Raw genomic sequence first — 21,943 nt, 5'->3', positions numbered from 1 at the left:
CTGTACCTTAAACGTTACGGTGTTAGGTTTGTATGTCCTTAGCTTAGTTACCGCAATCCATTGTCTCCCAAAAAGCAGACCTTACAAATAAAAAAAAAAAATCACATGTTGAGAAATACATATCTGCAGACCATGCAAAAGCATGACCTTAATTGAAATAAGGCGTAACTACAGATGCTCACACCAAACCCTTACCTTAAGAACACTGTTCAACAGTAAGAACTCATTTAGAAACAGAATGGCATGTAAAATTCTTTGGCATATATAGGGTTGCCACCTTTTCAAATGGCCAAAGTGGGAAATTTTTGGGACAAACATCAGATTTTACAGGCCGACACATACCCACGGTCAGTACAAAGGATAGAACTTAACTTTTTTGCCTACATAATAGCTTATTCTTGTAGCATTTCAGTTGCTTATTCTGTTTCTTATAACATTTAGGTATTTTATACAGAATAACTGTGTTATGCAACTATTATATACAATATAGGACATAATTATGTCCTACGATCTCAGGACATTTGCCATTTTCAATATTTTTGTCTGGACACAACTGCCCAAAGAGGGACTGTCCCTCGCAAAGTGGGACAGGGGGTAACCCTAGTGGCACCACAAATAAATGGATGTGAAACAGCAGTAATAATTACAACCAAATGCAAGTAAAGAGATCTGCCACGTGCGTTCCTGCAAAGGAGGACAAGAAATACTTCAGGTGTCTGCTGCTGCTGCTATATAGCATACATAATGCGCGCTTGCAGCAGCGCGTACATTCAACTTCACAGTTGTATTTGGTGACGTTGGGTATGACAAGTTTATTCATAGTAAAACTAGCAATTACAGGGAAACGTACAGTACTGGGCGGGCTTTGGGCGGTCCTTGCTACTGCGCATCGGGTGGGGTAATGTTCTAATACAAAACCGTTGCCAGTAACTTTAAAGTTTTGAAAACCAAAACATATCAAAATTAGGTTTCCTTAAGCATGAACGTTTTTTGCGAATGTCAGACTGCGACTGCGTGGAATTCAAGTGCTGTTAAACAAACATATTCATACTCGTCAGCTTGCGGAAAACAAGCCTGTTGGAAGCACATGAACACGGCAAACATTATGTCTAAGTACAGAAAGACTAAGCAAGTACCCATGAGCTCCTTTGAAATCTATATATCTGAAGGAGATCGTTTGTTCCGGAAAGGTGATTTTGGCAAAGCCATAAAAATCTATTCCACAGTAAGTTCCTTCGGTGTTTATGTATATATAATAGTTACCCTGTCTTATATGTATTCCCATGATACAACTTACTTATAACAATTACAAACAATCTAATTTTAGGTAACTCAGTAGGTCACATCCTTTTTCCTCCAGAATTTGGAACAAAGTTAAAAGTAATGGAGGGTTGCCCCAAATCAGGGAATGCTTTTTATATAAATTATGTTTAAATCAGAAAGTTGATAAGACAACTAGTGCGTAAATTTACATGTAGTTTTTGAAGTAAAAAATGTTTTAAAATATAATGATCATCAATTTTAACTATCTGTAATCCACCACTTTTCTCAATAAGTAAAATAAATAAAAATCTAATTCAAAGAGCGACAGAAAATTTTTGAGCCCATGCTGGAGACAGTTGAGAAGTATTGGTATCATGGGATTCTACAAGCTGTGTTGGTAGCCGTACCCCTGAAGACTATTTCAGCTTCTTGTCTGCAGCCTCCCTTTGAGTTTTATGTAATGTTCTAGTATCCTGGAATACAGTCTGTAATTGTTATTTTACAGGTGTTTGAATTCAATCACTAATACCTGTGTGTAAGGGAAGTAGTGCTTGGATACCTCTCAACAGTCACTGATTTTGGCTCAAAATTTTGCCTGCCTCTCCTAATCCCTCCTAAAACTGGCAATGTAGGGAGAAAAGTGTGATGGATTACACTCAACAAATAATAACAATAATTAGAGTTTATTTCTTTGGGGTGGCCACGGTGGTGCAGTGGTTAGCATTGCCACCTCACAGCTAGAGGTTCTCCGGTTCGATTCTTGGCTGGGGTGCCTTCTGTGCAGAGTCTGCATGTCCTCCCTGTTGTTACGTGGGTTTCCTCCGGGTGCTTCGGTTTCCTCCCATATCCCAAAGACATGCAGTAGGTGAATTGGACACTCTAAATTGGCCCTAGGTGTGAGTGTGTGCATGTGTGTGCCTTCTGTGGAAGGTTGGGGCGCCGGGCTAGCAACTCGACACTGTAAAACTCCACTGCCAGTCATGAGCAGATGATCCGCTGTGGCGACCCCTAACCGGGAAAAGCCGAAAGAAGAAAAAGATTTAATTCAGAAAATGCATGCTAACACATTCTGTTACTCTGTTAACTTCTCAGCTTATTAGTACTAGCATTTTAAAAAGTGCCCCTGATTATTTCTGGATTTGTCCCTGATTCTGAAGTTGACAGCTGTGCAAAACGGCATCAGAACTTTCCCCACCTGCAGCGTCCACAATGCGGTCCAACAACATTTATAGTACAGCACTTGGCAACATGCACTTGCTGTTCTTATCCTTTCATGGATCCAAGGGTAGATAGGCATTATCTTTTTACTCAAGATGACCACAGTTTTTGTCATATCTCAAAGAAATACCACCCTGCCGATTTTGTGCATGTTATTGCTGCAGTAATTTATAGATAACGTAGCAATGGCATAACTCCTGAAAATGGTGTGTATTTAGAAATCATAGTAATCACAAACTCAATAATAAAGTCATAATTTTTTTGTAAGTTACAGAGAATTGCATTCAGTCAGTAATGCATATTGATGTTGTTCTGTTAACTTATTCCAGTGATTCGTGTAATATTTAAAAGCTGTCGCTGATGTAAAACATAACTTTCATACCTGCGCCCACAACATGAGCCTTAACAAGCAACTCCTGAACAAGCTGTCCTCACTCTGGAGAATAACGACATCTGTGCCATTACCGAGACATGGTTTAAAGTCTTAGAAAGTACTCCAGCAGTGCAAGGTTTCAGTGCCTTCCACACATTTTGGCCATCAGCTGCACAGACTGGGACTAAAAGTGGAGGTTTCTCAATCTATATTAGCAATAAATATAACTTTAGGTTCATTAAACAGGATGTTGCTGTCTTGGAGTTCATCCATATGCAAATCACCATTGATAAAAATCTCTTACCATATTGTAGCAAGCTATGTGTCACCATCTATGCCCAAAGAATCCCATAACTCATACCTAGACCTGCTTCAGCACTCACCAGCCAGCCAAACACCCTATTCATGGGAGACTTCAACTACCCCTCTATAGACGGGGAAACATACACTGCCTCCAACTTTCAGGCACGTTTTCTAGACTTTTATTAACACAAATACCCATGACCAGATAGCGCACACTACAACCAGAGGTTTGAACATATTGGACCTAATGCTCACCAATATAAGAGAGGGCTGCACCCCCCTCTATGTCATGTCTTCACTGGTGAAGCTGGATCACAAAGCTGTCACCTTCAGAATAAAATTTGTCGTGGAAAACAGAAAAAACAGTAACAGGAACTATTTTAAAGCAAACCACATCCTATTAAGTTACAGGTTCTCAAAATTCAGTGTCCATCCAGGCCAGGAGTCTACAGCAATCTATAGAACTATTCACAAAAACCCTGTACAACTATGTAAATGGCTACATAGAGGCTTCTATACCTACTAGAAATAAACAAACCCCAAAAACAAATTACACTGTTGGAATCCTAACCTTAACAGGATATATAACTAAAGGAAAAAAGTTATGGCCAAAATCAGAAAGAGCAACTCTCATAATGGCAAGAGCTCACTAATTGAACTAAATGGGAAGTTATGAGGACTGATTAAATGCAATAAAACCAATTACGAGGTAAAGATAACCTCACCCTCCAGTCTTTCACTGCCCCCCGTGATATCCTTGTTAGCATACTTTTCACAACTATTAACAAGGAGCGGGTTATGGCAGCACCCACTAAGGCCAAAAACACATCCTCAGTGGGCCCAGACAATATCCTGCTTTGCATTCTAAATAGCTTGAAACATTACCTTTCAGGACTACTTGTCACTTTTCAACTACAGCCTCAAAACAGGCTATGTACCATGTGAACGGAGGACTGCAATGGTTATTCCCATTCACAAGGGTGGACAATCAACTGACCCAGGAAACTACAGACCTGTTAGTCTGACTCATCTAATATGCAAAGCCATGGAGCAAATTATTGTGGAAATGATTAGCAAACTACAGACACTGGACCCATCCTAGTTTGTTTTTTGTTAAAGGAGCGTCATGCCTACTTAACCTGGTACACTTTTTTGAGAGGGTCACCAAGGCAATGGGTGAGGGGAAAAGGGTGCACACCACATGCACAGACCTGGCCAAAACATTGGATACAATACCCCACTCAGGTATTGTCAACAAACTCCTTGAACTAGGCATAAATCCCTACACAACTCACTGGATTGCCATCTGGCTCACAGATAGGACTCAAGAAGTCAGGATTAGTGAGACCACCTCCACCAAGAGATTGGTCACCAGCAGAGTACCTCATGCCCCAGTGCTGGACCTGCTTCTGTCTGGCATCAACTTCTTGGAGATCAAGGCTAATGTCAAGGGCCTCTGGCTCATCAAGTTTGCAGATGACTCCAAATTGTGAGCTATCATAGATCCCCCCATGACACTAATATCCTTCAAGAGGGTCTAACACAGACAAATGACTGATGCCAAAGCCATGGATTAAAACTTAATGCCAAGAAGTACATTATAGTGCCTTTTGGGGAAAAGTTCCACCCAGGTTAATTATTCCATCAATAAGACACCCCTAATAGTTGACCCAGTAGATAAGGAACTGTGAACATATATAGATAGTAATTTGGCCTTTGAGCAACACATAGCAAAGATAGTAAGAAAATCATTCTACGTCGTCCAGCTTATAAGTAAGGGTATAGCATCCAGGTCCAAGGAAGTTATACTATCACTTTACTCAGCCCTTATCAGACCCATCACTGAGTACAGTGTTCCCTTCAGCATGTACCTGACCAGCCATATGCAACAGTTGGAATGTCTACAGAGGTTTTTCAGCAAGAGAATCCAGGGTATTATCACCCTAAAGCCATCTCTTTGTATTCAGTCTCCTTCAGGTTACTTAGAGGCGATCTATTCCTGGCATGTAAGACATCCACAGATCTAGTCCTGATGGACCTTGTGCTCTTCTGCAAAATGAATAGTACCAGAAACACTAGATTCAAGGATTTAAACTTTGCTTACAACTTAAACAGAAGATGCGGGCGAGACAGATATGTCTCAAAAGATCCCCATGCTCTGGAATAGGCTCCTTGACCATACAAAGCAGAGTCCATCCCTAACCCTTTGACCATTGGATGGGAACTCAAAAATTCACCCCTGATCTGGGCCTCATCTTTCTGATAGACAGTGACCGACTGTAAATATTCCCTAACTAACATACCCCCCAACTTAACCTTTAGCAATTTCCTAACATTCCCCTCCAAATAGATGCCCAGGTTATATGGGGACACCAATTGGTTGTGTTGCATGGCTAGGGTTATAAAGGTCCTGGTGGTTGTTAGTCTGGCATATGAGTATGAAAATGCACAGAAATAAATGTGATAAGGGGAGCTGCCATCCCCCAAATCCCTACCATATTGCCTCTGTTCTACAAACTTAATAATGAATTTGAGAAAATTTTTAAAAACTGTCCCTGATGCAAAACATTACTTTCATGTTTCTTATTCTTCATAAAATACACATTGATGCGAACCATGTCATTCTGTTAACTAAGTAAATTTAAGCAATATTTATTAGACAGCTATAAAGGAAAAAGGGAAGTTAATAAGCAGCTTAGCTTAAGGGGGCAGCAGCCCTCCTTATAACATTTTATTTGTGTATTTTCCTATTTAGATTCTGTGCTCTAGAAGATTCCTGTTAGAACTGAGAAGGCTACTTTTAGCACTGGTGTACACGAGGACACCTACATTTATTTGGAAGGAATATTTTAGTGTAGGTTGCCCAAATGGGCCACACTTTGCATTCCTTGACTTAGTTTTAGTCAAAATGAAAAGCAGTATATGTACCCTTTGCTTTGTGGTGAGTGAAAAAAATAGTGACCTCAGTCCTTATGAAGGACAGAACAAAAATATGAAGGAAAAAATCTGGATATTATGTGTTAATTCTGGAGAGTTGAGAGCTATGTGTCTGTCAAACTGTGTATTCATGAGATGGGATTGGCGAGGGCGAGATTTGCTTTTGCACATCTAGGATGGTGGTACTTTGAGATATAATCACATTTTTTCTGATCATCTCTTGGAAACTTTATAGCTAAAAATGCAGAGTGTTTAAAACTGTCTGAAGTAATGTTGGTTTTACAGAGCTATACAAAACGTACTTATCTGATAGGAAAGAACTTGTAAAATAGCATTATTATGATTGTAAGTGGTAACAGTTTAAAATAATGCTTATTTTTTTAAATATGCAGGGGCAGTATTTTGAGGGCGAGTATTTTTTTAAATGATAGATGGGTGGGTGGTGGGGCCAACAGTATGTAATCTTATTTCAAAGTAAACTTTTCTGGTTACATCCCTGTCTGGGCCACAGTCTGGCTTGTGATAATGTGTTTGTTTTATTGTATCTTTGTATATTTTTTGTAAGTGTTTTTCACCTTTTTCACAAGCTTTCTCTGTAGTATGTTATCCTGCTTATTTTTTCCAATAGGTGAAGTTGAGGTACTGCTTGGGTGTAATGTATCTGAAGTACCCCCATGATGTATTGTAGCTAACCTCACTTGCTGTCAAGTTACACTGCCCCTTACTGATGTCAATGCGTACTGAATGAATATTTGTGAGGTGTACTGAAGCATTTTTCATGAATATTTTTTAAGTAGTTATGATTGCTGTTACAAGCCAAGTGAACAGGTTTTAAATCACAAAACTGAATCAAAGAACATTTAGCGCTAATATAATATTTCAATTAAAAAGAATAAACCATTTTCTTCTTACTTAGAATAATAGTTCTACAATAATTGCAAAAGTGATGGAAACAATGTACTTATCCTATATCAGCCCCGGAATACAAGTCCTATAAACACATAATACTGGGGAGGGGGGGATAAAATAAATAAAGGAGCATGAATGATGTGACATGATCACAAATAAAAGACGCAGCGTAACTGTAAAAAGCATAATTTTTTTTTAACTTAACTAAGAAAGTATGGCAATAATTAGAAACACTGTAGTAATCAATGAAATTATACACAAATAAGGGACATAATGTTTACATGGCAGAGTAATTCACACAAGAAAGAAAAAACAAAATAAGCATTTCCAGAAAACTAGCATTCATGAAAAATTAATAAATCCACTTCAAAATCAGTACTAATTCGGTCACTCCTGACATCAGTACAAGTGGCATATCTGAGATCTTTTAATCATTAAAAATACTAATTTATTCATGATGTCAGTATTTTTATAATTTTGCCTTGTTATAATGTGACATCAGATGATAAGTCAAGATGGATATGTTCACTCCTTTGCAGTTCTGTCACTGGTACCACAATCAACTAAAACTACTCTTGTGTCAGGGTTGCCAGATTGTACCCTAAATGCACTCTTTTCAATATTTCTTATTCTTCAAACAAAACTTACCATAGCCAGAACAACACCTTACACTGCTTTCATCTGTGAGTCTACAAGGCTGAAGAAATGTTGCAGGACAATATAGTAAGTTGTGCAGTAGCTGCATTTTCCTCTCAAGACAATTGCCAGTAGTAGTGGAGAGACGACCCGAAAATGTGTTCTGTTCAGGAGATGGGAGGATGCATTTTATTTGGAGTTCCACTATAGTGAAAAAGGAAAGTGGTTACAGTCAGTTGATCATAGCCACTGCCATGTTTCCCTCCACTCCTACCCGGTGTACAGATGATTTCCCGATAATTTCTTTGTAAATATTGCAAGACTTGCTGCTGTTCAGGGAGACTTCGTTTCTCCTACAGCATTGTTATGATTTTTATGCAGAAAAGAAAGCTGTATGAACCAATATGACCACTGCAGTACCAACAATATTGTTCAGAAATACACAAAGATATCTAGACATGATACATTTTACAAAGGAAAGAATAAGAAAACAAAAGTAAAATGTTTTGAGAAGCAAAATTTTAGTGAAATAAAAAAACACCAAATAGGAATTGATGTGCTAGTTTAACTGAGAAGTGCAGGATTTAGTGTGGAGTCTCTGATACAGGTAATATCACAACATGATGAGTCAACAAGTCCCCAGGAAATGGTGCAACAAACAGAACAGGACACTTTTATATAGAAGATATGCTACAGAAAAAAATTATGTAACCTTCAGCAGGAGACTTGTTTGAAATTCCAGTTAGGATTTTGCAGCAAGAGAAAGGACAGGAAAAAGAGAGCAAAGTGATCCCTCAAGCTAGAAGATAATGATCCACGAGAACACCTGTTTGATTTTTTAGACATGGACTGGCATATTAAGGTAGCTGAAAGAAAGAGACTACAAAAAGCATTTAACAACATGATGGATTCATGCATTATGAAACACTTGCCAATGTATAAGTTGCACCCTGCATCAATCAGTTACATATATAGTGGTGAATATGAAACCGTGGCAAACCACTTTACAGAGCAGTGATAATAAAGGGCAGATTATTATCCCATGGACAAAAATCCAAAGGGGATAGTGCACAGTGATTTCTTTTTTGTCGCCAGTGCTGTTTTGCTTTGCCCCTGAACTGAGCTGTTTACTTAATAGATTAGGCTATGGTTACAGCTTAACTTTCAAAAGTTAACCTTGCCCAAAAACATGTTAACTATGTTTTGTGGATGACTTAAAATTGTATAGGTCATCAGACAAGCATCTGAAAGCACAGTTACAAACTGTCATAACTTTCTCAGATAATATAAAAATGATATTTAGTATTACTGAATGTGCAAAAGCAATATTTATAGCAGGAAAAGTGAAGCAGCGAGAAAATAGTCTGGGAAAGGAATACAATATAAAGCAAGTGAAGCAGGAGGGCATGTATAACTTTTGGGAACAGATGAATGGTCGGCAATAAAACATGAATAAATGACAACAAAGCTTAGTAATACTTCATAAGACTAAAACTAATATTGAAAACTTCCTGGACATTTAGGAGTAAAATAAAGTTCAAGCTATATACAACAGCTTGCTCTTCGTGTTCTAACTTAAATCCTTGGAGTGGTTGACTGGCCTCAAAAAGCATTTAATCAGTTGGACAAGAAAACAAGAAAAATGCTACATACTTATCAAACAATATATAAGAAACAGTACATTGCAAGTGAAAAGATTGTATATCCCTTGAATTGAAGGGGGTATGGGCCCCTGTCGTGGGACTGCATGCATATTTGTTGATATCTGATCCAAATATAGTGAAAGTTCTAAATAGTGAAGAAAAACAAGTCTAAAGTTGGCATTTTTTCTTAGATTAGCAGAAGTGTTTTGGAAAGGAATGGGAATAGAAATCAAACCAGAAGTCGACACAAATCAGGTGGCAACAGAAAGCGTGGAAAAAAGTAATATAAAGAACAAGATCAGAAGAAAAGGAAAGAAAACTGGAACGTTCATAATTATAGTGGCAAGTATAATGAATTGGAAAAAAATATTGATCAAGATTTGAAGCATGAGTGGTTAAGGAGAGGTAAATTTTAAACAAAAACATTACAGACTATGCACATGTTGGTTTACAAAGTTTCTAGAAATAGGAAATACAGACAAACGCAGGTTCAGTAATACAGAATTAGAAACCGTTGCATGTCTTGCAGCTGGATGTGATGAACTTACGGCTGAGGAACTACATACTGAAAGGCACAGCAATGTGGAAAGACTGTCGCTCTGGGGATTGTGTAGACACTACAGGATTTAGGTAGCTGAGAAACAATGAAAAAATGAACCACAAAAAGTACTGAGCATGAAGCTGTTAAAATGGGATCACCCAATACCAACAGTTAAGAAAGTAGAAGAAAGAAAACCAGATATAGTAGTTAAAGAACAAGGACAAAAAGTATTGTTAATTAAAATAGCTACACCTAATGATTATAGTATCCTGCGTACTAAGAGACTAAAGTCGTAAAATACCAGGATATGCAAGAAGAAACTTGTGCAACATGAGATAAAGACACTCAGTTCCAGCAGTAGTAAAAGGAGCAACAGGGCTAATAAAAATGAATTTTCAAGTGTACTAAAATGTACCGCTGATACATTCATCTCTGTATGAACAGCAGGAGGCAATTCTGGCACTTTGCAGGTGTTGAGAAGAGCACTCTTGGCAAATATCAGATATGGAAGCAGTTTTAATTTCATGAACTGTAGTTGTACCTTGACTCAGGAATAGGATCCATTCCTCTCATGGTATTAGAAACCCAAACCATTTGGAGAAATTAAAAAAAGGCAATAGATAAACAGTATTGCATGCACGTTGTGTGGCTTATGAATTTTGGTCATACTACAAAATCTGGTGGTGTTAAATCTGCTTTTTGTTTACAAACTCGGCACATTTCCAGATTAAATTTAAACTTGTTTTGATTACTTTTCTTACTGACCTCTCAACCAGGAGTGTAATAAAATGTGATTACTGACTCTTAACATTTGTTTAGCCTGTGCTATGAATGAAACTGGGTCTGTGGCCGCAGAACACAGAGAAGTGGTGAAATGAGTTCAGTAGGAACGATAGACTGAAACAGCTTTTTTACAAGTTGCAGTCCTATCTCATAATTAAAAAAAAAAGTATGTATATATGTGTGTGTGTGTGTGTGTGTGTATATATATATATATATATATATTATACACACACACACACACATATATATATATATATATATATATATATATATATATATATATATATATATATATATATATATATATATATAAAATGTTTGTATCATATCTTTCTTCTTTTCATTTGATATTATCTTTTCTGGGGGTTTTTTCTCTCGGTTTCTTCATAAAAGATCACTGTCTGAGCTTCCTTTAAGCCACGACATCCATATCCTACTAACAGATTTTTTTTCTATCTGTATGCTGTACTTGCTTGTAGTAGAATTTTTATTAGCTAAATCAGTGTTTTCTGCTGCTGTCTGGGCTTTCTGCTTTAGGGACTATCCATGTGGCAAACTCACCTGTGCACCCTTCCTCAGGGATGGAGAGTTCATAGGTTGGTACTAGGCTATCGACCCTAGGGCCTATACAAGCCTAGCCATAACAATTCCCTGGCTATTTTTTCCCACAGTGTTTACTTCCTTGGACCCTTGTCTAGCAGGGCGACTGACGTGATCCCCGGGGTGAATTTACCATCTCTCATCCAATCCTATCATATCAAGGTTCCTTTTGAAGAGGGCCAAAGAAGCGCTCTGCTTGACATGTTGGGGCAGTCTATTCCATAGTCTGGGAGTCTCTGGGTCAGGAACCTATCCCTCCAGCATGTTTTGTTCATTGTGATGACTATTTTTAGATCGCTGGAGCGTGTGTCTCTGAGGATTGGGATTTCTTTAAATGTAGCACGTCCAACAGCTCTGGGTTTGACATGGCCTTGTATGTTAAGCAGAGATCGCCACTGAGTAGATGATATGCGACAAATTATAGGTGGAGTTTTTTTAGACTGTCAGCATAGGGCATCTGCTTTAGGCCTGTGATTCTTTTAGTGAGGTATTTCTGTGGCCTTCCCAGTTGTTGCAGATGTCTTGAGAGGTACATACCAAATGGGGCGTTGTATTCTATAATGGGTCTAATGAGGGATGAGTACAGTGGGACAATGGCCTCCTTTTTTCTGGATGAAAAGCCCTTAGTGATGAAGTGTGCTACATAGAAGGATTTCCTGACTGTTGTGGGGATGTGGTTATCGAAGGTGAGACCACTGTCCACCTGTGTCCCTAAGTCTCTTATCACACTTTCGGTGTTTAGTGTACTGCCACCTATGTGGTAATTCATGGGTACATGTTTTTTTCCAAAGGGGATAACTATACATTTCTTGGCATTGAGCTTGAGCCCATGGCTCTGGCACCAAGCATCTGTTTCTGTAAGGCCCATTTGTAGAATATCCACATAATTTGGGGATTCAATAATGGCTCTGTTTGCAGTCATTTGTGAATTTTGTAAGCCAGAGTCCCTTAGTGTTGGCCTGTACTTCAGAGAAGTAGATGCCAAACGAGTGGTCCCAGGACTGAATCCTGAGGTAATCCACTTGTCACTTGTCTGGAGCTGGATTTGGAGTTGGCTACTTTTACAGTGTGGGTTCTGTCAGTAAGCCAGTTGGCAACCCATCGAGTGACATAGGGAGTAATGCCCAGCTTAGTAAGTTTATCTATGATTCCAGAGTGGGGATGGTGTCGAAGGCCTTGGCTAGGTCCAGATAGGCTGTGTGGACCACCTTACCCTTGTCCACTGCTCTGGAGACTGATTCAAAGAAGTCAGTGAGGTTCAGGAGACAAGATCGGCCCTTCACAAACCCAAACTGGGTGGGGTCCAGTGTTTGAAGGTTGCCAGTGTCTTTGTTTATAAGTTCCATGATAATACGTTCCATGGCCTTGCAGATCAGGCTCGTCAGACTGATGGGAGGGTAGTTCCCGGGATCCAAGGTGGATACCCCTTGTGGAGTGGGATAACTGTAGCTGTGTGCCACTCAGTGGGTACGAAGCCTGAGGTGAGGCTATTATTAAACATGACACTTAGGTGAGGTGCCAGTTCATTTTGTAGTTCATGTAGTGCACAGCCTGGGATGTTGTTTGGTCCCATAGACGCTGTATTCTTAGCTTTGGAGAGTGCATTTTTTACCTGTGTGGCTGTTTATTACCAGAATTTGGCAATCTTTCGGTACTGAGATGGACCCTTTAGGGGGTGAAGTTTGCACTGAATCGATTTACCAGGATATTGTCAATATCCTTGGGATCAGTATATTTAATGCCATTCTGTTGTAGCTCAGAGCAGATCTGAGCATTGCCATTTAGATTCTTGACATAGCTGTAGAATGTCTTGTGGTTTTCTTTGGAATCTTTGGCAGTTTTATTTTCGTAACTAGCTTTAGAGGATTTTATGAGGGATCTCAACTTATTACTGAGGCTGGTAAGGGAGTTTTTTTGCATCCTGGGATCTTCCTCTTTTCTGTAACAGTTTCCTCCTTTTGTTGTAAAGTTTGTTTATGGCAAGGGACCACCAAATTGGCTTCTTTTTTTTGGAGGAGAGTGCCTTGGTTCTGTTGGGGATGGCATGATTCATGCACGAGTGGTTGTGCTCGTACAGTGCCTTAGTGTAGATTCAGCAGTCGAACATTCAGTTCCCGTCTGTGTGGGTGTCATGAAGTTTGTCACTTCTAACTTGGGTAGCATGAAGTTGGCTTTGGAGAAGTTTTTTTACCGAGGTTTCCTTACTGGGGGTGGGATGTGGATGTCAGGGGTGATTAGCTTATGGTCAGACCTGACCAACGAGGGGGTGACCATAGGTTTGGAACATCGATTTCCCATGTTGGTAATGACCAGGTCTAGGATATTAGAGCCTCTGGTGGGACTAAGGATTAGTTGATCCAGGGTGTTGGAATTTATGAATTCCAAGAACCGTTGGGCAAAGGTGTTGATACACAAGTAGTTTTCCCAGTTAATGGCATTGTAGGGTTGTATCTTAATATTTTCCAGTATGTTTAGAAAGGTGTAGTGAGAATCTTGGGGCATGGTGGGGGATCTGTAGCAAGCTACAGTTTGGATTTCAGTCTTACCTAGTGTTAGTTGCACCTGGAGAATTTCAGATGCATTGTGTTGGGCAACTAGCCTGGTGTTATGAATATCCTTAGTGAATATGGACACTCCTCCACCTTTAGTGTTTCAGTCCTGGTTTGGTGGCAGAAAAGTGTGGTAAGAGTTGTAGCCTGGTACAGCAGGGGTACTGTCTGGAACCTTGAACCAGGTCTCAGTTACTGCAAAGATATCGATGTTCTCCATTTTTAGGAGTGCCTTGAGAGAGTGCATTTTGAGGTTTAGACTTCTAGCATTGAGTAGCATTACCTTCAGATTTTGCTTGCTTGTACTTCTTACGGTGGTGGTTTTGTCCTTTGAACTTTGCCTAAAAAAGGCACTATAGGGGTGGTAAGAGCCTTAGCCAGTAACCTGAATCCCAGGGGTGACAGGTGCAGACTATCTCTGGCAAAGCATCGTGGTTTGTCGATCATGTCGTCCCAGGCAGACAGATACTGGATCACCTTTGAATGACACCAGAAGCTTAGCCAATCGTTAAAGTCAGTCATTTTGTCCATATACCGTGTTATCACTCTGGACTGCGGTGGTGGTGCTGCGGTAGCGTTGTTGCCTCGCAGTTCAATTCTCAGTTGGAGTGTCTTCTGTGTGGCGACATGCGTGAATGGGCGTTCCTTTGTTGAAGGTTGTGCATTGGGCCCGGCAAGCCAGTACGTAAAAATCCTACTGCCAATCATTAGTGGACCGGAGTTCCGCTGTGGCGACCCCTAACTGGGAAAAGCCGAAAGACACACACACACACACACACACACACACACACACACACACACACACACACACACACACACACACACACTGTGGTATCATTCTGGCGAAGGCAGGATGCTACTCAGGGCTGGAGTCTTACCTGCCTGGGCCACATGATCCAAGAGCTCTTCCATGTCTCTTTTCATGTAGTCCAGGGAGGTACGTCTCAAGTCATTCACTCCAGCATGGACAATGACAGTCATATTTGTACTTGTTATGGAGTGATTTGAGTGCATGTGTTATGTGGTGGATCCTGGCACCCGACAGGCAGCTGAATGTAATTTTCTCCTTGTTCAGCCTGGTAAGAGTGGGACGTCAGTGTGCCTGAGTATAGAGTCACCTATGACTAAAGTGTTGGGTACGTTGTCTTGCCTTAGGGGCTGTTGTTGGGTGGTACACTAGTGTGAGCTATGTGACAATTTTTGGTTGTGATTGGTGTTTGTTTGCGTTACAGCTTTGGAGGTCCTTGTTGCTTGGGCAGGTTACTGTTAAGGGCCCCACATATGTGGGTTTAGTGTTGCTATGTGTGGGTGTTGGTGGTGTGGGTTTAGAAGGGCTATGTGTTGCTAGAGGTGTAGTGCGGGTGTTAACCTTCTCCTCTTGACTGTCTAGTACAATCTTGGATAGAGAGAGCTCTGGTAACAGTTTGGCTATGTAAGTGCATCTCTCGCAGGTTATAGTGTTGGGTGGTAGGAGGAGAGGATTGTCTGTGTACATGAGGCAATTGCTGCATTGCCCCAGTATTCCCAGATTCACCAGGTGGACAGGAGAAATCACCAGAAGCTGACCCTTGGACATGTCTGGTTTGGTGCTTTTTTTTTTTGTAAAGTACAAGAGCTGTTTTCCCTTACCTTAGCAAGGTACTTTGCAGTTACAGGCTGTTTAGTGCCTACGATTAATGTCTCCTTATTAACAAGGAGAGTTGAGTGCATGTATCAGTTTAAGACTTCCTAGTGCTTTCCAGCAGGTTTTAAAGCAAGTGCTAGTCACAGAGATGCTTAAAGGTAAGATGAAAACAAAAATGGTTTATCCTAAACACTGCAGTTTGCGCTAGAGGGGTTAGATGTGAAAGTAGGTAACTTAAGATGTTAAGTTGTCTATCTCGCCTTCATTCTTGCTGGATGGGTTCGGAGCCGACCTCGCCCGACTGCCACTCTAAAAGCTCGAGAGTTGGTTCCACTGGCTCGAGGCTCCCCTTATATCCCACAATGCTAGGCGAGAGTTACCTCAGATCTCGTTTGCCGCTACAGCTTCGAGGTTGGTTTTTCTACCGGTTCTTGGTGAGTGACTTTTCTTGTTGAAATTAGTCTTTCAAAACGCCTTTAATTTTAATATATTTACTTAATTCCTTAGTTTAGAGAAAATTTTATCCCCTTCTAAAAATTTCCGTTTTTTCCTCAAGAACCTTGGTTCTTCCCTTGGGCCTACAGGCCTTCCTTCCCTAGTGGAGTGTGTGTGTATTATTTTATTTTAAAATCCTAGTTACTGGTTTTATTATATTTTAACTTGACAGGGTGTAACTAGTGTGTTTGTGTGTGTGTTTGTGTACACCTGTTCAAAAATGTCTAAAGAAGCAAAGGTCTCGATTCAAGAAGTGTGATGCGTGCTGTCAGAAAATGTCTCTGACAGACGCCACACTTCTTGTGTCTACTGTCTGGGGTTTGCACCTGCAGGACTCCTGTGCTGTGTGCCATGGCTTCAGCCCCAGGGTCCTGCAGGAAAGAAAGAATAAATTGATACTCAGAGGTTTACTCAAGCCAGAGGATTCCTGTCTGTTTCAGCAGGAAGCCCTCTAAGGCATCTAGGTCTTCGGCCCGCAACTGAGCCGAGACCTAAGGTTTCTCAACCTCTGCCTTCATCGGCCCGCTGGAGCGGATAAGTCTCAGTCCACAGTTTCTGTGGCCTCGGCCCGCCGGAGCCGAGGTAGTAGAGTTCCCGTGTCTGCTCCGACCAGACCTTCGGAGCCGACAACCAGGAAGAGGTCCAGGTCACCATCTCTTGGCTCCGCTCATTCGCCCAGGATCTCCCTGCTGTCTGAACGGAGCTAAAGATCTCACCCTCTAGGTCATCGAGGCTGTCGGATCATGACCTTCAGAGGGTAGTGAGTTGACTACTTAAGTCCGAGGCACTGGCCCAGATGCTTCAGAGCCCGACTCATCAGTCGATGCCTGCCCCGTCCATCAACATATTCCTCCTTCACTCTCTTGAGCTCGGAGCCGGGTCGTGTCGGAACCGAGACTGTGTTAGCGCCGAGCCGATACAATTGTCTTCGGCCCGCCGCCCGCTTTCTTCTTTGGAAGAATCTCGGCGCCGGACTTCCCTCGGGCTCGAGGGGTGAGTGGCATCGACCCTTGTCCGACCCTCTCCCTCTCGGTGCTTCGGCGCTGGTGAGTTCGGCCCGACATCGGCCTCGGAGCCATCACTGTCGGTGCCGAGGGGGTTCTTAGCTTCTCGGAGCGGGACCTCTGGCTCTGCCTGACAGGGGTGCATTCGAGGTCATGCGGAGTGTGTTAGAGCCTGGCTTCACTCCACAGTCGGCTCCGTCCGCCCCTCCCCACGGTGCCTCAGGCTAAGTCGACCACTCCCTCATCCCGACCGCAGAGAGCCAACTCCTCAGGAACCCCTGTGGGATTTCATCCTCTTCCGAGGCCTCCTGATTTGGCAGAAGAGCCCCTCGGAAGAGGAAGTGTAAGAGGAAACACATTGACTCACCTGAGTCCATCACATCAGACACAGATTTGATGATTCTGAGGGTTCCCTGCCCCTTCTGAAGATGTCTCATTTGCAGACATTCTGAGATCCTGAAACAGAGGGAAATTGGCCAGCCCTCAACCCTTCGGAGGACTAATCTGTGTATCTTGAGGCGTTTGGCTCGGCCCTTCCACCTCCTGGGTGTCCCCCTTCGACCCTCATGCAGGTGGTTGCTAAGAAGGCATGGACGGCCCTGATTCAGTGACCCCACTCCCAGGAGACCCTCCAAGTTCATAACAGCTCCAGCAGACAAACAGTTTTTAACAAAAGGAGTTTCTGTGGATGCTATGGTGGTAGCTGCTGCCACTAAGAAGGCGCTGGCTGATCCTTCAGTACCTGTCCATCCACCTAACAAAGAATCTAGGTCCATGGACAAGTACGGAAGCGGATGTTCTCGCCAGCGACATTTACCATGCGTCGCTGAACTACCTGTGCCATTTTACTCGCCTTCAAAGGGACTTGATCAAGGAAGCAGTGAAATGTTAAAGGACCCTACAGCTGCGGGTTTCCAAGATAAGATGAACACGCAGCTGGCTACCCTTAACTCCATAACCAACTCCTCCATGCGCCTTCTTTCTACGCTGCTGATGGAGCGAGCAGAGCCGCAGGGACAGGTGTGGCCTTACGTAGGCATGCCTGGATGCGGCTATGCAATTTGGACCCTTCAAGACGCCTTTCACTTAACTCCCGCTTGATGGATCATCCTCTTTGGTCCCCAAGTGAAAGAAACCTTGACTAGGTGCGAGACTGATGGCAAGACCCTTTCTGCCGCCGGAGTCCGTTTTCTACTCCTTCCAGGCCTTACCGCAAAGGCCAGAAAGGTGGAAAGATGTGGTTCCGTAAACAATCTCAAGGGACTTAGCCTGACGACAGAGTCGCTTTCGCCAGAGGCAGAGGCGGAATAACAATGGTAGACGCCGCCTAGGGGCAGGGGGTCCGTGAGAACCAGGGCAATCGGGAAGTCTTCCCTGACAAGCCTTTTCAGCATCCCTGAGGTGTTGCCCGACTGCCCATCTTCGGAGGCAGTCGGGGAAGATTGTCACTGTACCCAGAAGCCTGGCTATCCCTGACTCAAGACAAATGGGTACAGTCCATCATTTCAAGGCTATTCTATCCCCTTTCTTCGCTTCCAAATCAGTCAAAAAGTCCTTCCAGATGTTCCACCCGCCAAAGGGATCTAGCAGCTTTGAGATCTCAAAACTGCTTGCAAAAGAGCAATTCAGCCAGTTCCAGCAGACCAGCAAGGATCCGGAATCTACCAAGGTTCTTTTAGTTCCAAAGAAAACAGGGACTGGAGACCAATTTTGGATCTCAGTATCTTGAACAGATCAGTCAAGAAAACAAGATTTCGGATGGTCACGCTGCAATCCATCCTTCCCTTTGGGCAAAGGAAACTGGATGTGCTCTATAGACCTTCGATGCGTATTATCACATAAAATGAACAGACGCCCAGAAGATTCCTCCCCTTCACGCTGGGAAACAGTCATTTTCAGTTCTGGCCCCTGCCCTTTGGTCTCACCTCTGCCCCCCGTGTGTTTACCTAATGCATGGCAGTGGTAGCTTCTCACCTGAGACGACAGGGATTCCAGGTGTTTCCATATTTGGACGACTGGCCTCACAGCTCCCACCAAGCATCTCCTTCTGATGGCCAGAGATTACACTTTTCGCTTTGTCAAAAGCTGGGTATTTCAATAAATTATGAAAAGTCTGTTTTGTCGCCTTTGTCGCACTATTACCTACATAGGCTAAATCTAGATACAATAAACATGTCTGCAAGAGTAAGAGATCAGAGAATAACAGACATTTACATATTGTTATCACTCCTAATCAACAAGACCAGAATCAAGGTCAGGTTAGTTCTGAAGGTGTTAGAATTATGGCAGCGCCATACCTCTGCTTCCATTAGCCAGATACCACATGCGAATCCTTCAATGGATGCTTTTACTCAATGGTCATACCAGCAACTTCCAATGTCTCACACCATTATGATCACGCAAGCGCAAAAATCATCTCATGTGGTGGATGTCTTCCCAGCTCTTGTCGGAAGACCCTTTGTTCCACCTCCTCCCGTTGCTACTCTGACAACGGATGCCTCCCTGATCGGGTGGGGGCATTATCAGGGCAGGACGGTCCAGGGCACATGGCAACCAAACGAGTGCCACTTGCACATAAATGTTCTGGAGATGAGAGCAGTGCTTTAGCGTTGCAAGCCCTTCAAGACTCTCTTCCCTTGGGAACGACAGTAATCCAGACAGACAATATGTCTGTAGTGTGGTACATCAACAAACAAGGCGGAACCAGATCTTACCCCTGTGTCGAGAAGCACTCAGACTGTGGCAATGGGCGATTTCTTCTCAGCTTTTCTGATAGCAACGCACATCCCCGGAAGTCCAATCAAATTATGGACAAGTTGAGCAGAGCTATACTCATGCCTCACGAGTGGTCTCTGAAAGACTCTGTAGTGAGAGAAATTTTTCTCAAGTGGGGTCAGCCTTGCTGCGATCTTTTCCCAACATTTCCCTTTGGTTGAAATTTTTTTAAAGGCAAGGCCATTTTCCTTTTGGGAGGAAGTCCTTTTTCCCTTTGGATGGCAGATTACATTTGGTTTGAAAAAAGGGCTTGTGTATTCAATAAATTCAGTTCTGTTTTGGGGGTGCGGGTTGTCACTTTCCCTTAGCAAAAATTGCTTAAATTTTTGGGAAGGTTCCTACGGGGGTGGGGGGAATTAAAAGGGTTACCTTTTCCAACCGAAAAGGGGGGGGGTTTACCAAAGGTTTGGAATCGTTTCCCTTGTTTTAAGCCGGGCCCAATAACCCTTGGATGGTTTTACCCAAGGGTTTAAAGAATTCCAAGAACCTTGGGCAAAGGGAACACAAGTTTTTTCCCCTTTGCTTTTTGGGGACCTTTTTTTCCTTGGTTTGAAATAAAAGGGAACCCTTCCCTGGTGGGGGTTGGGCCATTTGGGGCAGCTTCCGGGGAATTGGCACCAAAGAATTAAATGCATTGTTTTGGGGAAACCCGGGTTTTAGAATATCCTTAGTTAGGACCTCTTCCCCTTTGGCATTTGGGTGGGCGAAAAGTTGAAAGGTTTTGGTACCTTAAAACAGGGGAACGTCGAACCTACCGGTTCAGAAGCACAGATTGGAGGGGCCCATTTTTGGGGTCCTTGAAGGGGCCTTTTAAATTTTAACTTTGGCATTGAGAGATTATTTCAGTTTGGTGGCTTAAAACTCGGGGGTGGTTTGGGAAATTTTTCTAAAAGGTTGGGGTGAGCCTTGCCATCCTAATCCCAAAACAGGTGCAGAAATTTTAAAACTCTTTTTACCGGGCCCCCAGGCAGAAGATCCGGTTTCCCCTTTGAATGCTTTCCCTTCCCAAATGTTCTCAAGTTTTTTCCTATCCGGTCATTGATCTTTGCTCCTTTTGCCTCACAGTTTTCCCCCTTTTACGTCTTCTTTGGGCAACCGTGAATCGGCCTTTTGTTAATTTTTGTTTCCCGCGGGCATTTTATCTCCTCCTCTTAACCCCGGGTTCCCTTTTCCAACCTAGCCAGGCCCCAAACCACCAAAAAACCCCAAAACCACTGGGTTTTATTTGGTAAGGGGAGCTCTAAATTTGGTCAAGGGGACATGATCCCCTCTTCCTTTCTCTTCATTTTCCCAGGGATTTCCAAGCATTCACTCCATTTAAACAAGGGCAGCTATTTTACTTTTGTGGGTATTTAAATCTGTTTAGGGGTTTCCCACGGGCAGCTTTTGAATTTTTCCCTTTTCAGCCTTATGGGAAACCCTTCCTTTCTTTGGGACCTAAAAAAAGTTTTGGGGTTCTTTGTCTTCCCTTAGGGCGTTGTTTTTAAAATTGTTTGGAGCCTTTTGGTTTGTATTTTTTTGTTTCAAACTTGGGGGCCTTTGTTTGGGCTTTACTGTTGGCCCCATAAGGGGTTTTGCTAGGTTTTGTGGGGGGGTTTTAAAAGGAAAATTTTAATAAGTTGATCCTGTTTTTTTTCCCCCAAAATTCCCAATATCTGAAAAAAACTCGGGAAAAGTTTGCAATGAAGGTCACTTGGATGAAAATTTTGGGGAAAAAAAGTGTTTTTTCCCATGAGGAAAAAGGGCTTTCCCAGTTTCCCCAAAGTTTTACCGGGTGGCAAAACCCCAAATTTCCCTTGGAATGTTGTTTGCTTTTTAAAACAAGGCTTCCCCCTTTGGCAATTCTTTCCCTTAAAGGGAAATGCCTAAAAATTTTTCCCCCTAACGGGTTTCATTTCATTTTAAATTTAGTGTTTCCCAGGTTTAAAGCAATTTTTCCAAATGTTTGGGGGTTTGTTGAAAAAGGACCAAAAACCGGGAGCCCCCTAGAAAAATTAAAAGGGGTAACAATTAACCTTAAAAATTTAAAGTTTTAAAAGTCATTTTTTTTCCGCTTTGGGGGGCCCCCCCTTTCCCTCCTGGACAGAAAAAGAGGTTTGCAATTTTAAAATTTCCCCCTTTTCACAAATATATTTTTGCTTCGAGGGTAAAAAAAATGGTTAATGGTAATTAATAAGGGCAGAAAAGGATTTTAAGGTACAAAACGGTGGGAAAAATTCTGGATAAAGAGACGAGCGGTGGCCAATTTTAAGGCTTTTAAAGAGAGTACCAGGTTTAACCACAGAAAAAA

General features: G+C 42.2%; 1 protein-coding gene across 1 annotated transcript in view; it reads left to right on the top strand.

Moving 5' to 3' along the window:
* The first annotated feature begins 945 nt into the window (after nucleotides 1–945).
* The window catches only part of LOC122787970 (outer dynein arm-docking complex subunit 4-like), an 86,956-nt gene continuing 65,958 nt past the window's right edge, over nucleotides 946–21,943 (top strand). The window contains exon 1 of the mRNA XM_044054899.1: nucleotides 946–1,225. Coding sequence (XP_043910834.1) covers nucleotides 980–1,225 — 246 coding nt within the window. The 5' untranslated portion in view covers nucleotides 946–979. The remainder of the gene's footprint in view (nucleotides 1,226–21,943) is intronic.

Source organism: Protopterus annectens, chromosome 13.part0 (assembly GCF_019279795.1).
Source record: "Protopterus annectens isolate FY-2018-M chromosome 13.part0, PAN1.0, whole genome shotgun sequence".
NCBI lineage: Eukaryota > Metazoa > Chordata > Ceratodontiformes > Protopteridae > Protopterus > Protopterus annectens.
Note: the sequence above shows the minus strand (reverse complement) of the source record. Positions and strands in the feature narration are given on the sequence as shown.